The sequence below is a fragment of the Vidua macroura genome, chromosome 3 (assembly GCF_024509145.1).
Source record: "Vidua macroura isolate BioBank_ID:100142 chromosome 3, ASM2450914v1, whole genome shotgun sequence".
In the NCBI taxonomy this organism is placed as follows: domain Eukaryota; kingdom Metazoa; phylum Chordata; class Aves; order Passeriformes; family Viduidae; genus Vidua; species Vidua macroura.
The window spans coordinates 105,173,906-105,196,180 of record NC_071573.1 but is presented as its reverse complement, the minus strand read 5'-3'; the positions used below and the strand labels follow the sequence as shown (position 1 = coordinate 105,196,180).

Here is a 22,275-nt window from a genome sequence, read left to right as displayed (position 1 = left end):
GACACTGAAGCACGTTCTCAGGAGGAACATGAGAATGATATTGCTGTCAGAGCAAGTCACAGAAATCAGTGGTGGGATACCAGAGCTAGGTAACGTTAAATTAGCAACAAGATGTAGGTTTTTTCATGTGGAGGATGACTAAACATGAGAAGAAACCATGGAGGATGTGGTGGATGTGGTACATTTTTCAGACCTCCACATCTCCAGATCAAAGTGGAAGATCCTCTTCAGATGCGAAGCTTATCTGAGCACATCTGGGGACAGCCATGCCTTTGATACCCAGACTTCATGAGAATGTGAAACTGCCTGAATGCTGCAGTGTAGCCACACTTTTACCAGTGGATGTGTATTCAGACACTTTTGACACTACAATCTCCCTGAGGGAAGTGATGCCCTCCCTCCAGTGTGTCAGCTGCATCTCTCTGAATGCTGGTTTTGATAGCAATAAACTGTGTGTCATCACTCATTTACTCCATGCTCACTGTGTCGTGTGCCAGTTTGGATTAAAGCAAGGAGAGACATCTTAATTTGGAGACTTCTCTGTAGACATCATGTTCCTGTAAAATTGCACACGTGCCGCTGGTTGCTGATGAAGGGACCTAGGAAGTCTTCAAAGCATGAGCTTGAAGTGTTTGTCAAAAGAAACAGCAAATTACCAGCTGGTTTCCCAGACAGCTGGATGTGAGACACAGGCTGAAAAGCACTGAGAATAAATATGCATGGAAAGAACATAATAAAGCCCTCTCTCTTGCTGCTAAACAAATACATTTATTACTTGTATAAAATATTTATAATAGTATAATAGTATGTGGGGGTTTGTTTTTTTTTTTTTTTTTTGTTTGTTTGCTTGTTTGTTTGGTGGTTTGTTTTTTTTTTTTTTTTTTTTTTTTGTACGGGGGAATAAATTTTCCTGCCAGACTCCCAAATCACCACTGAGATGTGCAAAAAACCTACCAATCCTGCTGTATATTCATGCAGCTCTGCACAGGCTTCCACCCAGGGGAAGAATGGGTGCTAAGGGTGACCTGGGGCACTTAACAGCTTCTTTCGGAATTGTTTGACAGGGATGCAAACCTCTTCACCTCCAGGAAAGCCAGTTATGCATACTTTTACGTCTACTTCTGCTTTGCTCTCAAGGCCTTTGATTTTATCTTTAAACCAGCAGTGTTTACGGTTCTCAAGATGATGTGTTCTGCTAAACAAGTTCCTTTGTCCCACAGTGTGGCTGACAAATCTGCTAGTGAAACAATTTTACTATTCAGCAACTTCAGTTCTGCCTCCAACGTTTTCTCTGTCGCCTTTGAACTGCCACTGCTGCATTGATGCCTGCTCTGGCTCTGCCTGCCGTGCATGTCACTGCTATAGCCCATTAAAAGCAGTTGCAGCCGTGCTTACCACTGGCTTCCTCCTTCCTTTGAAGCCGTTTTCTTTGACTGGTCTTAATTAATGCATAAGCTGGGAAAGTGCCTTCTTTCCTCCTTTCAAGATGTTTTTTGTTTCTTTGTTTTAGTTTCATGTCTTTGGCTGAATAGATGTTTCCAGTATGTTCTTTATGAAAATGAAAGGGAAATTGAAGCTTACACAACTTTTTTATTGGTGAAAGAAACCCAGGCCGTGATCTTTCTCTCACTGTGTTACCATTGCGTGCTTTTTTGACTCCATTTCTTCTCTCTATTCAGGAAAGCCAAGTAACATGATTAAAGTCTTCTTCCAACTCAAAGACTTTGACAGCAAACAAAGATGGATCACTTACCAACTGAATGAATCATGTACAGGAAACCAAGGCAAGTGTTAAACATATTTACTAGGGGAATCAGTTAAGAATGGTATGCTGAAGATCTGCAATTAATTAACAGCAGTTCCCTGTACTGAAACAAGAGATTGAAAGCTATTAGATAATTAGTAAAATTCTATAGAGCTGCATTCCTCAAAGCAGCCACAGATGCCGAAAGGAAATGCCGGACTGCTAGGCCAGATACCAACTTGTCAAGGAATGAATCATCTTATTTAATGGCAAATACCTGGCCACGTGGGCAGCTGTGCAAAAGAGCTGAATAGTCTGAACAGATGGAGCCCTCCTCTCTCATTACTGGTCATTGTCACACTGCTGCCAGGCGTGCAGATACCACCTTCCTCAGTTTCCTCATCGACAGGCTAAGCAAGCTCAGTACTTCATCAGCTTCAGGCATGTCCGTGGAAAGTCACTGCTGCACCAGGGCTTCAGACAGGAGGAAAAATGGGAGACGTTTGCAAATTACACAAATATGTGATAAATACATGTCCTGCACATCAGCAGATGGACCTCAGGACTTGGTGCAAATGTCCCTTCAAGCCTGTAAACAAGCAGGTTGTGAGACCATCTCAGCCTGTGAACGAGCTTCATTACAGCAGGGCAGGAGGGTCCCAGCCCACAGCAGGGCCTGCAGCAGGAGCCTTGCTGGGGGACACGTCCTCACTCAGCATTCATTGCCCACGAATGCCTGAAACGGAGACCTGTGCTTTGATCTCAGCCACGTCCAAACATCCTCGGGCCCACATGTGCACAGTGCTCCCCCAGAACCTCTCCCAGCTGTGGGCTCAGAAACAGAAAGCAGGGACTGCTCCATGTCACTTAAACAGGTGCAAATCCCCTCTGTTCTCCACCCAGTTACCCCAAAATCCTGAGGCTCAGAGAGTGGAAAGCAAAGCCTTGTGATCCTACAAGAAGGGTCTGTTCTGAACAGCCTGATCAGCACCAAGGGCTCCTCCAAGGGAGGGCACAGCTCATGCTCTGCCCTGATGCAGGGATTTCTGAGCAGGTGCTTACAAACAAACCTCATCTGCCTTCTTCCAGATGCAGCTTGCTGAACTCCTCAAGGTTAGGGAGTCTGATTAAAGAGGTCTCCTCACTGCCCCTCAAAAGGTGGTTTTGGTGGGACTTCAAAAGATGGTTTTGCTGGGGCAGTTTAAGCTTCCTCTCTATATCTCTCACTTGTTTGAAATCACTGATTTTTCTATCGTGTCTGTTGCTGTTGATTAAACATGAGTAGTGTCAGGGTAGGGCATTTCTCTTGGATTTTGTGGGAGAATCCTTAAGTCTACTGTTAATACATCAGGTCAGAACCTTACAATTTCTGTGAAATGTTATTAAAAATAATTTAATTCCTTCCTTTTTTAGTAAATTTCATTTTTAATGATTCAATAGAAAACATAAATAAAAATAATGCTTTCATTTCAGCTCAAAAACTCTGCTTTGCCTTTACCATGAAAACTGCCCAAACCAAGGTTTTTGCCTTTATGTTCAGTTGCCATATGATTTTTGGCAAAATCAAACAGCTTTCATTAAATATTTAAACATTAATAAGGCTGTATTTTTTTCCAGAAAACTTCCCAAAGCCTACCTTCATAATTTCAGCACCCTGAATGACAAACTCAGTAAAGAAGCAGACAGGTTCGACCAGCACCCATCAGGCATTAGTGTTTGCACTATTTTGTCTGTGGAAATCCACCACATTTTGATCTATGACAGATAGGGGGTTCCAGCTCCTAGTTTTTGGACTTTCTGTCCAGGTATGGAGGAAGAACAATTCCCCATCTGACATTTGCAATTAGCTCACATCATACATAAATGGGAAAATATCTCCTCACGTTTGCAATAAAATTTCAGTCTTTCCATATAACATGACATGATAATAATTTGTGCTATTTTCATAGAGCAATAGTGTAAGAGATATGCTGCCAAATGAGCCTGTAATAATACTAGAAAAAAAAGGTCTAATATGATGATGCTTATCTTTTTAAATAAATGCCATTAGAGGCCAGCCACAGTAATTGCCTCTATTGAAGAAAAAAAAAGAGATAGAAAGGAATGGTGCAAAGCAGTAATCTCATACTCAATTAAGCAATTCTGACTCCTGAAATGTCTTTCAGCTTATGTTTCCCCAGGAAAAGAAAAACCAACTAATTTATATGAGCTGAAAGTAGTGAATTTATGTATGAACTGAGATATAGATTGTATGAATTTTAACAGCTCAGACCTGGAGAGATGTATCTTCATTTTACAAACAGATACATAAAGAAAGGTAAAAAATAAAAATCAAGATAAGGAAAAAAATAAAATACAAGTATCTAAACTAACCACATAACTGCGATTTTTAACTATGGAGGAAGTCCCCCTCTCTCTGACATTTGCACATGACTACTCAGTTATCAGCTCAGGGCTCCAGATGGGTGCAAGATAGACATATTCTCACAAGACATCAGTATCAAGCCTAGGAACAGAAACACTCAAATTCCTGAGGTTTTAAACCACAAGATTATTCAGTGCTGAATTTTAGAAGATAGACAGTATGATATACAGAAAGAAAATGATAACTTGTGTGACCCATGTTTAAGCAGAAGCTTCCTATCCCAACAACAGTATTTGAAGCACCACCATAACCCCACAGCTCCCTCCTATATATTAAGCATTCCTCCCTCCCTCCCAAAACCTTCTTCTCCCCATAAGGCCATTCAGCATATTATTTTATTCACAATTCTCCTGTATTTCATCTGGAAATTTCTAGAGTGCTATAAACACCTTATTGTGCTTTCAAAACCTAGACTTGTTTAGGATTAATTGTAATTTGGCCCAGGACATGGGAATAATAAATCTTTAATCCCTGAAGAGTTGATAATCCAATGGAAGGATGGATAATGAGCCTTTCCCATTGGTATCTTTTCAGTGGGTTTGAGTTTGAGCTCCAGCACTTGGATCCACACTCAAGAGAGAGCAGTCCCTGCTGGGTGTGAAATAAACAATGACAGATAAAAGAGATAAAAAGTCATTCCCTTACCAGCCTTTTCTCTGTGCTGGATTTACTACAAACATGTTTGGGTTTGTTTTTTATTTATTTATTTTTTTTTTTTTTTTTGTTAGTTATAGCCCCTGGTAAGTCCCACGGTGTTTGTGCCAGGTGCAAGACACAACCATGCTGAGAGAACGAGGAGCTCACTCCTTCCCTTCACTGCTATTCAACGTTTATTAATTGCTCAGAGGTTGTCCCCCTAGATTGACCAAGGCAAAACCTCAGCTTTCCACTTGAAAAGAAACTCGGTGACTGAAAAAATACTTTCTGAGAGCATCATCTGCACTTATTCATCAGGTGGCTGAAGAAATTTTCCGTCCAGCACGGCAAAGAGGTCTGTGGTTCGAGGCGCTCTGCTCCGCGCTCTGCTGGCGGCGGTAAAATGCTGTTTCTCGGAGGATGAGCCCGAGATGAGAGCGCAGTTACATGGCAGCGCTTGTCATCACCACAGCGATGGTGCTCGATAACGACATGTTTGTAGCGCTGCCTGACAACAGAAGTACATCCCTAAACACTGTTCCGTCTAGACTGGGGAATTTTGCAGAAAAGCATCACTTGTGAGCATCCCTGCATACCCCAGTCCTGGGCCAAACATCTGCTCTCAAACCAACGCTGCTGCTTCGAATCGCATCGCCTTCACCTTTCATCGCGTCCACTCTCATCGTTCCATAGGGGAGACCCAATCCGTGCATTAACCCCTTCCTGCCCCCGCACCAGCGATCGACCGCGCCCGGGGTCCCACTCCCGCCCCCCCGCACGGCGCACCCGCCCTTCGCCACGAGGCTCCCGTAAGCACCGACGTGTCCGCGCCCCCCGGGCCCCCCCGCATCCCCCGCCCCGGCCGGCCGGTCCCCCGCCCGCGCCGCTCCGCAGCCGCGCTGGAGCCGCTCGGGGCGGCGGCGGCGAGCGCGGCTCCGGCACCAACTTTGGGAGCGGAGCGAGCGGAGCATCCCCGCCGGGGGGGCGGCGGCGGGGCCGGCGCGGCCATGCTGGGGCCGGCGGCGCGGATGGCGCTGGGCGCGGGGGAGCTGCCGGGGCGGCTGCTGGCGCTGCTCTGGCCGGCGCTGGTGCTGGCGGCCGCCGCGGCCGCGCTGCTCGTCCTGCGGGGGCTGCGGGACCGAGGGGCCGTGCCGGGACCCCCCCGCCGCCGCGCCGCCGAGGAGGCGCAGGAGGAGGAGGAGGAAGAAGAGGAGGAGGAGGAGGAGGGGGATGGCCCCGCGGGGGCCGGCGGCCGGGCGGCCGCGGCGCTGCCGGCGCGGCAGCCGGAGGAACAAAGGCGCACGGCGCAGGTAAGGGTAATAGGGGGTCGCGCTTCGCCCGCTCCCTGGGACGGGACGAGCATCCTTCCCTCTTTCCTCCCCGGCACCTTTTCAGGGCAGAGAACAGTCCTGCACCCTCTGCGTCCGGCCCCACCGGGCTGCTGCCATCCCATCTCACCCTGTCTCATCCCATCTCATACCGTCCCGCCCAGGACGCACCGTCCCGAACCTCTCGATGTGATTTAGGGGTTAGGGGGCTCAGCCATTCCCCGTTAACCCTGCGGTGCCATCAAGCTGACAGTGCAAGGCAGCAGGTTGCCCGAGCACCTGGCTGGGGGTTGCTGGCACTGGCCTTTCATCCACCGTTCTGTTTGACAGCGTAACTCCATATGAGATTGATCGTCTTTGCAGGGAATTAAGAAAACGCCAGTTAATGTCCATTATATTAAGAAGGAATATACAAGAATAGTTATCCATACTACGGTTTTAATACAATGTGCTAATTATGTGTATTTACTCCAAATTAAAGCTCTGTTGTTACTGCATGAATACCTGGCTGTGAGCTGATGACCATGGCCACCCTGTTGAATATATGCTGTGAGTTTGATTTGATGCACAGTGTTGAAGTTTCTGTATGACATTGTCATGACTGTTGCTTTGACACACTGTAAGCTGTCTGTAGCAGAAAATCTCAGTGTAAATTACAGAAAACAATTTCACTGAGGCACTGCAATATGGAAAGCTCTCAGAATAACTTACCAAACATAAGTATGTACTTAAAATTAATACATCGAGCTTTTTTTAACATTTTAATCTGTTACTATTGTCTCCTAGGTCTCATTTCTGAGCAAGACAAGCAAAATGAATTTGCAGGATTTTTTAAACGTGTGCTATAAAATAAGTGGGCTTGTGCCTCAGGAACAGAAATGTGTCAGGCTTTCCATTGTAACACTAGTTTTCAAGGGTTTATTATTTTGTCATGGAAGCTTTAGCTTCTAGTTGTATTATAGTTATCTTTTAATAAACTATTCCATTTTAGGGCATTTCTTTTTTCATCAGTCAGAGCAGAATCTTGACCTGGCAGCACAAGTACTCCTGAATTAGCAAAGAACAATTAAATCCAAAAGCAATCTGAACTGAGCTGCCAGTGTCAAGGGGTGAAGAAGGATTTCATAACAATTTTATCATACCTTTATAATCATCAATACTAGATGACTTGAGTCGTCTGCAGAACGAATGAAAATTTTCCAGAGCCACCAATACTGGAGGCAGTGTGGGACAGAAAGGGGAGACACCCACTTTATTGTTTAATCTGTTACTATTATCTCCTAGGTCTCATTTTTGAGAAAGACAAACAAAATGAATTTGCAGGGATTTTTTTAAATGTGTGCTATAAAATAAGTGGTTTTGTTCTTCATGAACAGAAATGTGTCAGAGGTGCTGTGTCAGGAATGTGTCCAGGTGCTGTGATGGTGACAGGGTTATTAGTTCAAGCTTACGGCATTGATTTGAAAAGATATCTTCTAGTCAGAGACGCTGCATCTCACAAGCCTAAGTAACAGAAACCAAAGAAGAGGAGGGATAAACTGAAGGGATAATTTTTTTTTACAGCCATGCGCAGTTTCTGCCATTAATCTCATCTTTTCCAGTGCTGAGCAATTCCTACTCTTTAGGAACTGGGCTCTAGCAGTTGCATTTACACAGTAGCATCATCTTCTGTATGAGACTCTCTGATTATTGTGTAGAGTATGGAAAACAGGGTCCTGAGGAGGTGGAAAATGAGAAGAGGATGATCAAGAAAAATAACTTAAAAGATCCTAAAGATCGATAACCCAGAGAAAATATCTTGCATACTGAAATGAAAAATGAAGGCTTGTCCTTCCATGACAGTACCGTGCCCTTTCCTTTCTCTATCTCTTCTGTTTTCTTTTCCCCATCGTGCCTTCTCCACTGCTCCTTGTCATTTCCCATCAGGTTCTCTCTGTCTTTGGAACATCATATCCTTGAGGCAAAAACTGTATCTCCTTGCTTAAGTGTAATATGCTGCCCTGCTTTGGCACTTAGCTGATGGGAGGATGCCAGAACAGCCAAACACCTATGATATGCTGAAATTTGCATATGAAAATCTCCACCAAAGCAGCAGCAGAGGTGCCATTAATAACAAAGTCTCCCATTCATACACATGGCCAATGTGATAAGATGGCAGATATTACAGGATGGGACCCCCTCTCTGCTGCCTGCTGAGATATGAAAAAAACAAGACACAAATTGCCTCCAGTGCTCAGGTGTGTTGATACATCCCAGCAGCCAAACATCTGCATATCCTGGAGTGGTGGATAAGTCAAGATCTTAATTAAAAGAACCTAGGTGGTTAATTATTTTTTCAGTTTGGGAATGCATGTTTGCCAGTGATTCCCAGTTGCTGCCCCAGGGGTAGGCTGTCTGGTTGCCTTCCCATTAAATCTGCTCTTACTTGGCTGCAGGATGATGTAGGACTGATCTTCCCTTTGTGTGTCCCTACTCCCCATAGCAATCGGCAGACAGACACTGTCCAGGAGCCATGGTGCCCTGTTAGACTCAGCCAGAGTGGCTTCAACAGCCCATGTGAGATCAGTCTGTTGAACAAACTTTCCCAGAATTATAGAATGGTTTGGGTTGGAAGGGGACCTTGAAAATCATCCGGTTCCAATTCTCTTGCCATGGGCAGGAACACCTTTCACTAGACCAGGTTGTTCAGAGCTCCATCCAGCCTGGTCTTGAATACCTCCAGGGATGGGGCACCCACCACTTCTCTGGGCAACCTATTCCAGTGCCTCACCACCCTCGTGGTAAAGAATTTCTACCATTACCTCCTCTCTTTCAGTTTGAACTCATTCCCCCTTGTCCTCTTACTACATGCTCTTGTAAATAGTTTTGCCCTATCTTCCCTTCAAGTTCCCTTCAGGTAGGGGAAGGCCTCAGTTGGATCACTGTCATGGTTTAGGAATGCTAGTCCCCAGTTTAGTATGCCCACCAAGATTCCCCAAAACCAAATACTCCTCTCTTCTGCTCTGAAGCTTTTCCCCTCCCACCTGCAGTGGGATGGACTTGAGACTTGGAGGCACAAAAGGTAAAGATCATAAAATGAGATAAGATCAATTTACTGGAAACAGCAACGAGATAAAAAAAAAAACCAAACAAGCAGGAAAAGGAATAATACAAATGACAGAGTGTTGCTGTCGAGCAGGACGGGAACAGAGAACTCCAGCTCAGAAGGCAAAGAAAATGAGCTCTGATTTATTTCAAATGTACCGCTCATTATATAGAGAACATCGAGAAGACTAATTTCATTGGTCTTAGAATGAAAACATGTCACACCATTGGTGCGCAGTGAATGACGCACAGTGGCAGAGCATATCTATAAACAATGTGAATAACAAGATAGATTAGAGAATTATTTACATTCTTTCCCAGCTGTTTCCCAGGCTCTTGCCTGGTTAGAAAACCTTTCTCTTTCTCTCCGACTGAGCTGAGAATATCCACAACAGAGGGTACAAGAAAAGAAATTATTTACACAGAAACCCCTTGACAATAGACAATACCAGACTGGAAGGAACCCCTTCTCCCCAGAAGAGAATCCCTTCCCCTGGCACCCCTGGTAATGACAGTAAGGTGGGATAGAATAAGCTCCCGGTCCTGGCCACACCCCATGACAGTTTCTGCAAAAAATTAACCCTGTCCTGTCCAGAACCAGGGCAGTCACCTTGAAGTCTTCTCTTTTGCAGGCTGAACAACCCCAATTCTTTCAGACTTTCCTCATAGCAGAGGCGCTCCATCCCTCTGATCAACTTGGTGGCCTTCTCTGGACTTGCTCCAACAGGTCCATGTCGTTCCTGTGCTGGGACCCCAGGGCTAGATGCTGCACTGGAGGTGGGGTCTCACCAGGGCAGGGTAGAGCAGAGCACAAGGCCAGAGTCCCCTGTCCCCTGGTGCTTTGGGTACAGCCCAGGACACACTTGGCTTTCTGGGCTGTGAGAGCACATGGCTGTGTCATGTCTAGCCTCTCACCCACCACTTTGTTCCAATGATTTCATGGCCTCCACACAATCATACAAGCACATTTTGAATGTGATCTCATGCATAGAACAAAACAAGTTACATTCTGGCTGTTGTCACACAGCCACGCACACACAAAAAAAAAAAAGTCTAGAAATTATGCTGATAGTGTTTAGCCTTTTTCAGGATTGCCTTTTCCCTAATTTTGGGAAATAATTTTGAGACTTGCTGGAAGCCAACTGATCTGAATGACAATGTTTGATTTGGGGGGTTTGTGTTTATTCAAAGTTTTTGAGCTGTTCTGCAAATTGGTCAGCTGTAAAGAAGAGCATTTTTTACAAATGCAGTGACATCATCTTCCTTAAAAAGCTTCTAAAAATATGTGCCATCTGATACATTTCAAAAGAAAGCTTTCTGCTTTTCTGAAGTGTCTTTATAAACTGGAGATACTTTTTGCTTCTTGCAGGATTGCTTAAGAGTACCAGAATTACATATCCATCCCTTCAGCTTCAGAATTTTGCAAATAGATGTTTTCTTTTACCTTTTCAGGTTACACAGTATTTTTCATGCCAATGCAACACAGTTGCACAATTATGTTTATATAGCTATCTTGGACGAGAATTGATTTTTAAAGTATCCTGGAAGGTGTTGGAGATTGGTAATTACCTCCTTAAAATGGAGCCTTTATCCCTTCTTGAGATGGTGTTTTAATTAATCAGAATAGAAGATTCCAGGAAACTGATTTCTTCTTCCCTCCTCACAACAGTAGTTTTAATCTACTCATGCTGCAGAAACTCTTTCCCCAGATATGTTTTTTTTCCCCTGATGATGAGAGCAGCTGAACCGAGGCAGGTACATGTCAGGTGTGATTGTGTTTATGGCTGCTGCGTGTCTTCTCGTGTGTCCAGGGAAGGCTGGCCAGCTGGAGGACATGTAATGCAGGCAGCATCATCTTAAGGATGTTTCCCTAAATTTTCTCGTGCGACTGCTTTTGGATATGAATGGCTACATATGCAGTCCTGGCTCCCACTCCTTGTTATCAATCTGTGTTTGTGCTCAAGGGGTCCCTATGGGCAACTTCATCCCTGGGAATATGTGCAGATGAATGGGTTTTCTGTGCTGATGGCCCAGATCCTTTTCCACAAGTTTCTTGGAGCATCCATTTGATGGGAGAACTGCCCCTTTCTTTTCTACATTAGGTGCTGTAAGGGAAAGGGAAAATTTCACATATTCTTAGTCTGTAGTTCTATATATTTCTGTCTGTTCATTGCATGAGTTTCCTATGTAATTTTGCTTTCCAACAGTCTTCTTTCCTACTGGGAACACATTTGTCTGAAGTGATTTTGCCAGGGAAAACTTTGCATTACCACATATCAATAACAGCTATTAACAACAAGATTATTAGTACTTACAGTATTGATCAAAAACCAAGATTCTGCTCTTTTCCCTCCCCTTTGCAGATATGTCTCTGTAGTGTTGTGAACAGCCATATCCCAGAGAAGTTCCTTTATGTCCTTCTGCCATGCATGGAAAGCCACTTAGTTTCCTTTGCTAACAAACCCAACATTTTTTTGGCTTTCCATTGTCACCTGAGCAATTTGTCATTTCCATTGTCACCTGAGAAATTGTCATTGTGTTATCCTTTCTCTAGCTGTTAGAACTGAATGAGTGATTTCCTTTGAAGCTGGTACTCTCCTGTTTCTCGGATGGCCTCTGCCTCTGCCTAAACCCCATCCTTTCTCCTCTGACAAATGTAGGCTTGTCTTTTCCCATTCACCTGGTTCCCATTGGTTTAGGGAATAAGTCTCCCTGAGCAAAGTCCATCATCAGGACAAGACCATGTGGCAAAGCCAGACTGGCCAGGATGTCTGCTTCCATTTATGAGTCAGAGTTAATGAAAGCCAGCACTGCTTTGTTTCCCAGCACATTTGTCTTGCCAATTGCTCGCTGTCTGTGGATGCAGAAACGCGAGCCCTGTCTGGCCACAGCAGCAGCAGCAGCAGCAGCACTTGGGTTTGCTCTCCCTGTGGTCCAGCCCCTGCTTCTGTGCACAGGAGACAAGAACCCACCCACCTGCAGAGAGCCAACAGTGAACTGCAAGTGGTGCTGCAAATAATCTGACTCAGAGCATGCAGTGTAGGGAGCAAGAACTGGATCTTCCAGAGGATGCTGAGAGGGATGAAGACTTCCTGCTCACTTTTCAGCTTGTTGAAGATCTACTGAGAAAGCTGAAAAGTGCAGTCATACCTTGTTCAGTTGTAACAGAGCATGTTTAAGGGAGATTATTTATTTCCCTGCTAAGAAAGTCCTTATCTTTTTGTTCTTTTCTCCCACCCCCTCCCTTAATATTTTAATTTAGTTCATGTTGGTGTTACCTTTGTCATACCAGTATTGCCTTTTGGCCTAAATCCACGACATTTTTCTTGTGTTGTAACATAAAGTGAAAAAAAAACCTTTTTTTTTTTTTTTTTCCCACTGGAATTGAGCACTAAGAAACAATTTAATTGAAGTATTTCTTAAATCTGGAAATGGTTTTGTGTTCACAGACCCCCTGCCAGAATGGGATAGTTTTGCTTCCTTTCATTTCCAGTATCCAACCCACTTAATTTGAGTTTTCTGAAAATGGTAGCTGAGAACAATTTTCTGAATCTTTATTCATGTTCTTAAATTAATTTCCTGATTTCCAATGTGTGAATCATATAATAGCTCCATTTGGGTTTCATAGGCTGAGTTTATTTTGTGCTAGTATCCCTCTACTGGGCAAACCTTTCCATGCCTTCCTAAGGAAGGTAATTTTAAGCACCTTTCCCAAGAGGGACAAAGGGCAGTTAGTGAACCTGAAGCTGATATTCACATGTTTAATTACTCCTCTAATCAGTTGATGGCACTGAGATGTGAAAGCAGGCAGCCTGATCTGATAGACACAAAGGTGTTGGGTTTTATAAAAATGACTAGTCTAACAAAACTATTGAAATGCATAAAGGTAGGTCTCTAGGCATACAGCTTTATGGCTTTGAATACAAGATTTATATACTATTTTTTGGCACTTGGAGATGTATCACTTTGCCTCCTTTCTTTGTGACTTTATGTAGAACTATATTAACAGCATAAAATAAATTAAACACTAGCTCAAGAGAATCAGAAATTGCTAGTTTCAGAAAAATAATCAGAAATATAACCTTAAGTTACATAAAAAGGGGAAAAAAAGGCAGGGGGTGGGGGGGAAATCCTGTTCCACTGGGTCATGAACCAAATGGCCATGAACTAAAAATAATCTTTCTATTGTTCCACAGAATGTGAGTAGAAATTAATATGCTAAGTCTGATTCCACTAAAAGTCCTGATTCTGTTTCTCTGCATATATTTGATGTATTTGGAATTGCACTTAATATAGTCATTTAATGTGGTGGATTTAGATGTGTTTTCCCTGTACAAAACTACATTTTTCATTAAGAAAAAAATTCCCCTGACAATATTAATTTCTCTGTAATGATTCCATTAGGTTAAATAAAATAAAATAATGAAAATTCCTTTTTCCTTTTCATAGTGGCCAAATGGCACGATAAAGAGGCATGACTAATCCCCTACCCTAAGGGCTTCAAAAGGGAAGAATAGGGTAGGGTGGGGTTCCTCAGCCACACAGCCAGCTCACTGCCTGAAAAAGGGTTGGATAAGGGCAGGATTTAATACAAAAGGTCAGGCTAACATAATACCTTTCCACTGAAAGGAAATAGAACTCAGTAAAAATTCTTGGTGATGAAAGAAAGGGAGTTGCTGGTATTACTGAAGGATGGCAGAGAAGCAAGAGATATTTCAGGTTCAAAAAAAGAGCAACACCACAGTGGTGGGACATTTGCTGAGCATCAGTCAGTGGTCAGGTTTGGTATTTTTTTGCACTCAGCTGCTCTTTAGGAAGGATGCAACAAGGTTCAGGAGTCCCATGTGGGCACTTAGGGCTGAATAGCCACTCAGTCATCATGAAGACCCCTGGGACATAGTAAATGACTATTTAACCTCCTAGTCAGTGATGGAGAGAGAGGGGGATGTTTGTCTAGCAGGTGAAATATCATTTCAGTAGCAAATGTTGTGCTTGGCTGGTAAAAGTACGCAGCAGTCAAGTTGGCAAAACACTAAAACAAAGTGCTGCAATTTTCCAGCTCCTTGCTTACTGTCATTTATACGGAGAGAAGGTCCAGGAACGTGATCCTGCCCCAGCTGAGATGAGTCTGTCAGAGCCAATATATTTTGCATCTTCCCTAATCCTTTATTGCACTCAGCATTTTCCTTCTGGAGTTCTTGCCTGTGTGAGGGTCCTGTTCAGCCTCGGGCTGTGCTCGCTTACGCCAGCCTGGGGGAGGAAGGCAGATTCATGCCCTTAATCCTGACATTTCCTTGTCTCTGCCTGCAGTCCCTCATGCTTACAGAAGCATCTTGATATAAAGAGAGGCTAACAGGATGTCTCTTATCCTCTTATCTGTGTGTTTCTGAAAGACAGCAAAAAAGCATCCTCCTCTTTGCCTCCTAAGCTGGTGTTGCTATTTCTGTGCCCATGGTGGCAGTCTTGCTCAAACTGCCTTCACTTGGGAGGTCCATTTGCAAAGCCTTTAGAAAACAGTGAAGATTTCATTATGAAAACTGGGAAATCACCAGGGTTTGATGACATCAGGAAGGAATATTCCACTTACATGTTGTTTGGCTTCCCTCAGTCATCTCTTGCATTCATCCAATAAAATTCCGTTTTCCTGAAGTTCTCTGTCATATAATTGAAAGTCATTCCCCCAAGATTCTATATTGCATAGATCTTGTCCACTGAGACAAGATCTATATGTACTTTCACGCATTTAAATGAACAGAAACATATACTGAGAAAGAAAGAATAATATAAACTCAAGATTTTCCATATCTACGTGGTTCAAATTTTCACCAAAATGCCCCTGGCTTTGTATTTTATATCCCACATTTTATGTGAGAAGCCGCTTCCCTCCCTGCTGCAGGTAGAGTGGGATTTTTCCCTTGAGCAAAGCAGGAGATGGAAAATGGTTTGCTTTGTGCTGGGATTTATGGAGTGCCTCTAGGAAATGAACCTGAGAGGCTTAGAAGAAAGTGCCCATGGGAAAAAACAAGACAGCCTTGCTAGCTACTAACAAATGTTGCTGGGTTTTAACAGAGAAGTAATTCTTTTACTAATGTTCAGAATAACATAATTGTAAACAATTATATTGTTTGCATTTGACAGCCAAGGGGATGGAGGAGATTTTGGCTTAAGCTTATAATGTGAAGCTGGTGGAATTACTGATATAACAGGCAGGGGTTTTGCTGCCTGCTACTGTGATGTTTTACTGGAAGACCCTGAATCAGTATTGTCTGTGTGCAAAGTCCAGAGTTTTGGGGCTTCTGCTCCTAATCATTGTGGAACTTGGGATGAACACCAGCCCGCTGGGTCCATGTCCACCATGGGCTTGTAACTGGTCTGGAATTACAAGCAAACACCTCCAGGGGCAAAGCATTTGCCAGCATACGGGTGCCTGTCATGCACTTCACTCTTTCTGATACTTGTGAAAAATAGCTCTAAAATCCCCAAAATATCAAAGAGATGACCATTAATAGTCTGAAGGACTGCAGCCCCACTGGGTCTGCTGGGGAGAGACATGGGCAGTCAGCCACAGGATTTTATCTGCTGTTAGCTAATCATGGCCCCAGTGTCTCAGGGACAGAGATGTCCTGTGAGAGTGGGGAGAGGGAGGAGGCAGAAGGAAGCATTCTCTGGCTTCCCTTCCCCAAGAGGACTGGGCACCTGAATTCAACAGGGATCAGATGGGTTTTGTTCCAGGCAGGGCTGCCTTCACCTGCCAGGGATCCCCTTGCCCCTGGCAGAGGATGGATCAAGGATTAGGGTGACAGCCTGAGTCAGGCCCCCTTCTGGGAGATGTGGGGTCAGCTGGGCAGCCCAACAGGTCTGATGGGCTGAAGGAAGCCTGGACAGTGCTGAACAGCAGCTGCATTGCATAGGGAGAGCAACCTCGATAAGTCAGAGAAGTGCCATACATCCAGCAACGAGCTGCTGTGTGTGTCAGGGGGAAACAGAGGCACCTGTGGAGGGAGCTTCAGCCTTGTCTTGGATGCTGCTGGCTCTGCAGAGTGTGCAGTGGCCCTTGCTGCCACAGCCCTTGCTGTCTCAGCTGCAGATTTACACCTTCCCATCCCTGTAGCTGGTGGCTGGCAATTCCCAGGGAATTCTGAGACAGCGGAGACATTAGTCAAACTATCATTTGAAAAGTCCTTAAACTTTTATTGTTTACTGGATCTAGGTAGGATAAAATCTATTCTTTTAGTTGGTCAGATAGGCTTGAGAGGGAACATAAGGTCCACCCCAATTGGTAAACAAGAATTAAAATAAGCCCTCTCATGTCTATGCTGTTTCTTTAAGACGGGCTTACCCTATTTGAAAAACAACATTGATCTTAGACAAATCTTATGATAAACCACATAAATGTCTGCTTTGGAACAAATCTTTGTGGAGTTTCTGGACTTACATTCATGAAGGCTTAGCATACACTAATTAATTTGGAATTAATTACTCCAGTTGGAACAAGGGCACAAATTCTAGCCCAGATTCGTACAGGGGGTTACTTAGCTGTATCTTTCAGACTATTATATGTATTATAGGAAGGTATTGAAATAAATATATTTTTATAAATATTTACACATACACACACATGCATGTATATGTACTATAATGCATTTTGTTATTGTCCACCTCCTAGGTTCCAGTGAATGGCCATCTTATCACATCAGTCAACATCAGAGAGAAAAAGCTCCTCAAGGTACCAGCAAGAGTTTTAGATATACAGATTATCTTTCAAGAGACAGTTGTTTTAAGAATGTTCATTTTATTAAGATAGTTTGTTCTTCCTTGGTTTGCTGCACTTTAGAGATGCTGCAGAAATATAAGACCATGTAATTTTCTGGCACAGCCACATTGTAGTTTTTGTCACTGCCACCACAAGGGGGATGATCTCATCATCCAAGCCCAGAAGTGGGTGCTGGAATCTCCTGTATTTCCATTCCTGCTCTGACAGGGACATTTCCTTGGGTCTATTTAAGGGTTTTACCTTGGGCATTTACAGGCATTTACCTTGGGTTTTACACTTGTACTGGTGTGGAGAAGGAGGCTAATGCTTTAAAGAGCTTCCAAGGCTTTACAGCAAGTTCCAAGTTGCCCAGAGGAGCTGTCTGCCCTGTCCCTGAAAGTGTTCTAGGCTGGGCTGGATGGGGCTTTGAGCAGCCTGGTCTAGTGGAAGGTGGCAGGGGGGTTGGAATTGGATGGTCTTTAAGGTGCCTTCCAAACCATTCTGTGATTTTGTGATTCTAAGCGAGGAGCAGCCCCTGAGCCTGGGCAGGGAGCTACATTTTCTGGCAGGGGTTTCCCACCTTGGAAAAGTGAAGAATCACTGTTTAAATTACAACATTCAAAATGTATAGTTTAGGGTTAGCACTACTGTTTCATCAAGTTGTATGCAAATGGCCCAGCTACTCCTGTGCCCTTTCAGATTAGTGCAAACTACAGATACCTTCATTAAAAACAGGCTGTTCCATGGTTTGAAAGGGCAGGGAGGGGGCTGGGTTTTTTTTTTGTTAAGCATTGGGCAGGGTCCTAACTCTTGATTATAGCATTCCTGATTTTAAAAAGGGTAAATACTTTTGACTTTCCTCCTTCAGAGGAAGAACTTAGGAATAATGAATGCAAATCTTACTATAGAGCAGGTACCTGAATTAAAATGTGAACTTTCTAATCTAGCAGATAAGATTTGTAGGTCCAAAGCAATAGCATTTATTGGTTTGGAATTTGCAATAAAATCTGTTCAGGAAGACTTTTGCACACACTTAAAAGACTCCAGCAACCCCCTACTCTCTCTGAGTATCACAGCTTGTCTCCATTTCACAACTGATGTCCTGACTCTTTTTTTCTTCTGGATGAAACATAACAAATATTTGTTTTATCTTTCTGCTCTATATCTCCTCTATACTGTAGCCTAAGAAGAAGAGGAAAACCCAGGGCTCAGACAAGGAAGTGCCAAAAGATCTTCTTTCTGTGGAAAAAGACAAACTGCAAGATGAAGAAGGTAACAAAAGATCTGATTCTTCTGTTATCTGATGCATATTACTAAATAATAACATGGGATAAAATATGTCAAAAGGGAGGCCTTCTCTACTATTCTAGAGTTCTATGTTAGTGGGGAAAGCTGCCAGTTTGAGAGTTATTTCTATCACTTGCTCCTTTTCATGTGTAACTACGTGGACAGGTGCTGTTGTGATCTGGTTTAATTAGAGAGGAGAAAAGAGAACTAACTCTCTGTGAATAAAATGGATCTAACCCTGGAAGATTTGAATATACCCAAAAAACGTGATTCAAACCAAATGAGCTTAGATGTTGAGATTAAAAAAATAATATATTTGATTTAATAGTAAAAGAGGCAAATAGAAAGAAAGAGAAAAGAAAGAAAGAAAAATAGAAAAAGAGGTGTGTGGGGGAACAGGGAGAGTGACAAAGATTAGAAATGTATCACCCTTCCATGGGTTCCAATGATGCCTTGTTGCTTCCCTCCATCTGGTCTTCTTGGTGGTGAGGGTCCCCTGCCTTAAAGTATAGAATCCCATGGAGTAATATACATTTGGGCAGATGGGAATGCCCATGTGCCTCCCCTGATGGGGCAGGTTTGACACTGTCCCTTGCAACACTGTGGATCTCTTGCATCATGTGCAGTGCTCTGGTGCAGGGTCTCCTTTGGGAGGGGCCTTTGATGGACCATGACACCTCCTCTGCTGTCCCTCCCATGGATGTCCCTTAGATGTGGCTTCCCTGGGGTGAAGGGGCCCCACAGCTGAGCTGGTCTGCACAGCAGAGGGTGGGCACTCATTGCCTCTGGTCAGAGGCTGTGCCACACACCCAAAACTTTTCCTCCTCCCCCCTTTGGTGCAGGGTCTGTGTGAGCTTGGCAGCTGATAAACCTGGGGCTGTGGCCTCCACCTCGAAGCAGGTGCTGTGCTGGGCCATGGGTGCTCTTCCAGATGCTTTGAACAATAGTGTCACTTTCCTTATCTCAAGTTGCCTTATGGGTTTAACTCACAGTCCAGGGTTTCAGTCAGGAGGCCCATCCAGGGTGGGCTTCGGTGGTGCAGCTTCATTATGCACTTTTTCTGTAATGGGCAAAAGTCCTTCATAAAGATGTTTAAGCCATAAAATTTCAGTCTCTGACAGAGGCATATGTCCTTTCCTGCCACACTCCCCAAGTCTCAACTGTGTACACAGGGAGGGCAAATCTGCAGGTGAGGAAGGATCTCTGACGTGGTCAGAGGCCCAGTGGTCAGCGGGGTCCTTCCCCTAATCCTCCTCTGCCATGCTGATACACTGATGGAGCAGCACACTGTTGTGCCCATGACTGAGGCTGGTAAAGGTGCTGGGGCAATTCACAGCCAAATTGTAGCATGCCTGTGAGCAGAGCCAAGACCTTTGTTTGCAAGAAGATCTGCAGAGAAATCTGGCAGAGGCCAGCAAGGCTCAGGCAGCTAGAATTTCACTGGAAAATACATTGCATCCCATGAGACCCTCTCTACCTCCCCCCACCAAGGGTTGCACTGCAAACAACAAATTCTAAGCTTTTCTGGGCTTAAAAGATTACAACGTGATTAGTGTGGTGGTGAGAGCAAGAGAAGCCCTTGCTGCTGTTGGACCAGAGTCCTTCCTGGGGCCTGTGAGGCTGCTGGGGGAGAAGGGGACACAGCAGAGGCTTTCTGCAAACAGATCTGTAATTTTTTGAATGGATGAGCCAGCTGAACTGTTTCATGTGTTTTTCAGGGATGCTTCAGAGAAAGGAAGTGTCTTGGTCAGCTCCAGGGGCTGTGTTTTTTCTTTCATTTACCATTTTTGCCAGCACCTCCTCTGACTTCTTGGGTCATGGAGAGCATGGATGGAGACAGGATGTGGCCCCATGGGTGTGAATGAATGTGTGTGTAAAGCAGCTGAGTGGGAGAGGGTGTCCACATTGCAGAACAAGTCTAGGGCTAGAGGAACTCAGTAAATTGAAGCCTTATTTAATGGTTAAGATTTTCATTAACTTCTCCCCACTGTCAGATATATAAGGTGGTTGATGCTTTGCTGTGACATCTCCCCCAAGGGAATGGGTGTCACATCAGGCTGAAACGCAGGACAGAAGAATATGTGCAGTTACGTGAGTCAGGACACAACAGACAGGTCTGTGATGGGATTTCTTATGTAACATCTCTGCAGAGGAAGCAAAGGCTGCACACAGGGGACATGCTGCATGAGATCTGATGCCTCTTTTACAGCCAGCATCAGAAACTTTCAGATGGCTATTTGCCTTGGTGCTAAGCAGTAAAGGCAATGAAGAAAGTTGTTTGATAGCTTAAAAATGAACTTTGCTCTCTGTTGCAGGAGTTTGGCAGACCAAGATCAGCAGCCGTGAAAAGAGACACTTAAGGAAGGAAAGGCTGAAACAAAAAGGTAAATGTACAGGCTCAATTTGCACACCTGATCTGGCTGGGCTTGTTACCCCTCCCCACACCCCAGCGTCTGTTTGCTCTATTCATCATTTGGCAGCAAAATCCATGCACTCACTGAGGCTATTTACTTAAGAAAAAACAGCTTTGGGAGCTTGCCTTTTCCTCCGTGCTCTCATTAAAACACACAGCAGAGCACACAGCATTACCCACAGGACTTTGAAAGCAGATGTCTGTTAGATCATAGATCTGCTAAAGGCTTGGTGTCACGTGGGCTTGTTCCTTTTGCGTGGCTTGACAGAGGTTTTCTGATAATGGACGTATAAAAACATGAATAATTTTCTCAGTTCCAAACAGGTTCTTTAGTCCAGGACTGTCCAGACCAATACTATAATAGGAATATACTCTTATCCTAATGAGATAAAATGAAACAACACTTCGTGCTCACTCCACATTTTTTCTCTGGGGATTTCAAGGTGTCTGCTGTGCACTTACGCCTATATACATTTCTACTAATCATACAGCAGAAATCATAGTGGTTATATGTAATAACCACTATATGAAAGCAGATAATAGAATTAAGACATTTGTAAGTATTTTCATTATCTGTGATAAAATGATCAAAATAACCTTTAGGTTTATAATATTAGAGTAATTTAGAAGCTAAGATAGGAGTTTGGATATTGGAGAGACATAGCTGGATTAGGAGATTTAGCTGGATATATGTGAGTTAGTGCAGTGTCTGCAATAACACTTTTAAAGTGCTCTCAGGTGCTGTATTAAAATTGAAGGGTAGGAGAACAGGAAATTTCAATAGAAAAATATACAGACACCTTGGGACCACTTTATCTATAATTTGGATTATATAGAGTTAAATATCAGGAGTTTAGATTTTTGACTCTTGGTTTATCAAGGGTCTGTAAAGACTAGAGGTGCTGAGGTTGTCAGTTTCTCTCCAGTAAATGGGTTCACATTTCCTTCTTCATGTAAGTTGAACTGCTGTCATCAGTGGTGCCAGCTCCACATGCAAACCCCACAGGGATTAACCCTAAGGTCATGCAGGTGTTAAGGGCTTTGCTGACCCAGGAAAGGGAGTTCCAAGTCTCATTTGAAGCACCAGAAGTCTTTGGTGCAGTCCTGCAGCCTGGGCTGTGCAGAATGCTAAATCCTGGATCATGCTGGCATGGGCATTTACAGAGTAGTGAGATCTGATCTAGGAAGAAGCCCTAACCTGCTGAGTGCTGGCTGCTGTTCCCTGGCAGGGGAGAAACAGCAGCATCACCATTAAAGTATGTGAAGGTGGAGTTGGTGTCAGCAGTGGTCTCCTCCTCGCCAGAGCTCCAGAAAATGCTTTGCTATTCTGAAGGCTGGAGTCATAAAACACTTGAGGAGTTCTTCGGAACACAAATGTTGGAGATAACTGTCATTTTTTATAATATTCATATGCCTGGACTGATTTCTCTAGCAGCCTTAAATGACCAACATCCAAGAGGTTTGCTTTCTTTTTTCTTGGAGGTCCAGCTGTTCTGTTTCTCTCCCTTCACTGTTCTAGGGCCCTAGCAGAACCCTGGAGGCCTTGAGCTGCCTCCTCTCCAGGGAGGAATGCCCAAGGCCGCTGTGGCACCGTCCTTCTCACAT

General features: G+C 44.0%; 1 protein-coding gene across 1 annotated transcript in view; it reads left to right on the top strand.

The window, feature by feature from the left end:
• The first annotated feature begins 5,279 nt into the window (after positions 1–5,279).
• Positions 5,280–22,275, top strand: part of LOC128804967 (translation initiation factor IF-2-like) — a 31,548-nt gene continuing 14,552 nt past the window's right edge. Inside the window, exons 1-5 of the mRNA XM_053973315.1 lie at positions 5,280–5,325; positions 5,544–6,115; positions 16,884–16,943; positions 18,152–18,242; positions 20,573–20,641. Of these exons, the coding sequence (XP_053829290.1) occupies positions 5,280–5,325; positions 5,544–6,115; positions 16,884–16,943; positions 18,152–18,242; positions 20,573–20,641 (838 nt within the window). The remainder of the gene's footprint in view (positions 5,326–5,543; positions 6,116–16,883; positions 16,944–18,151; positions 18,243–20,572; positions 20,642–22,275) is intronic.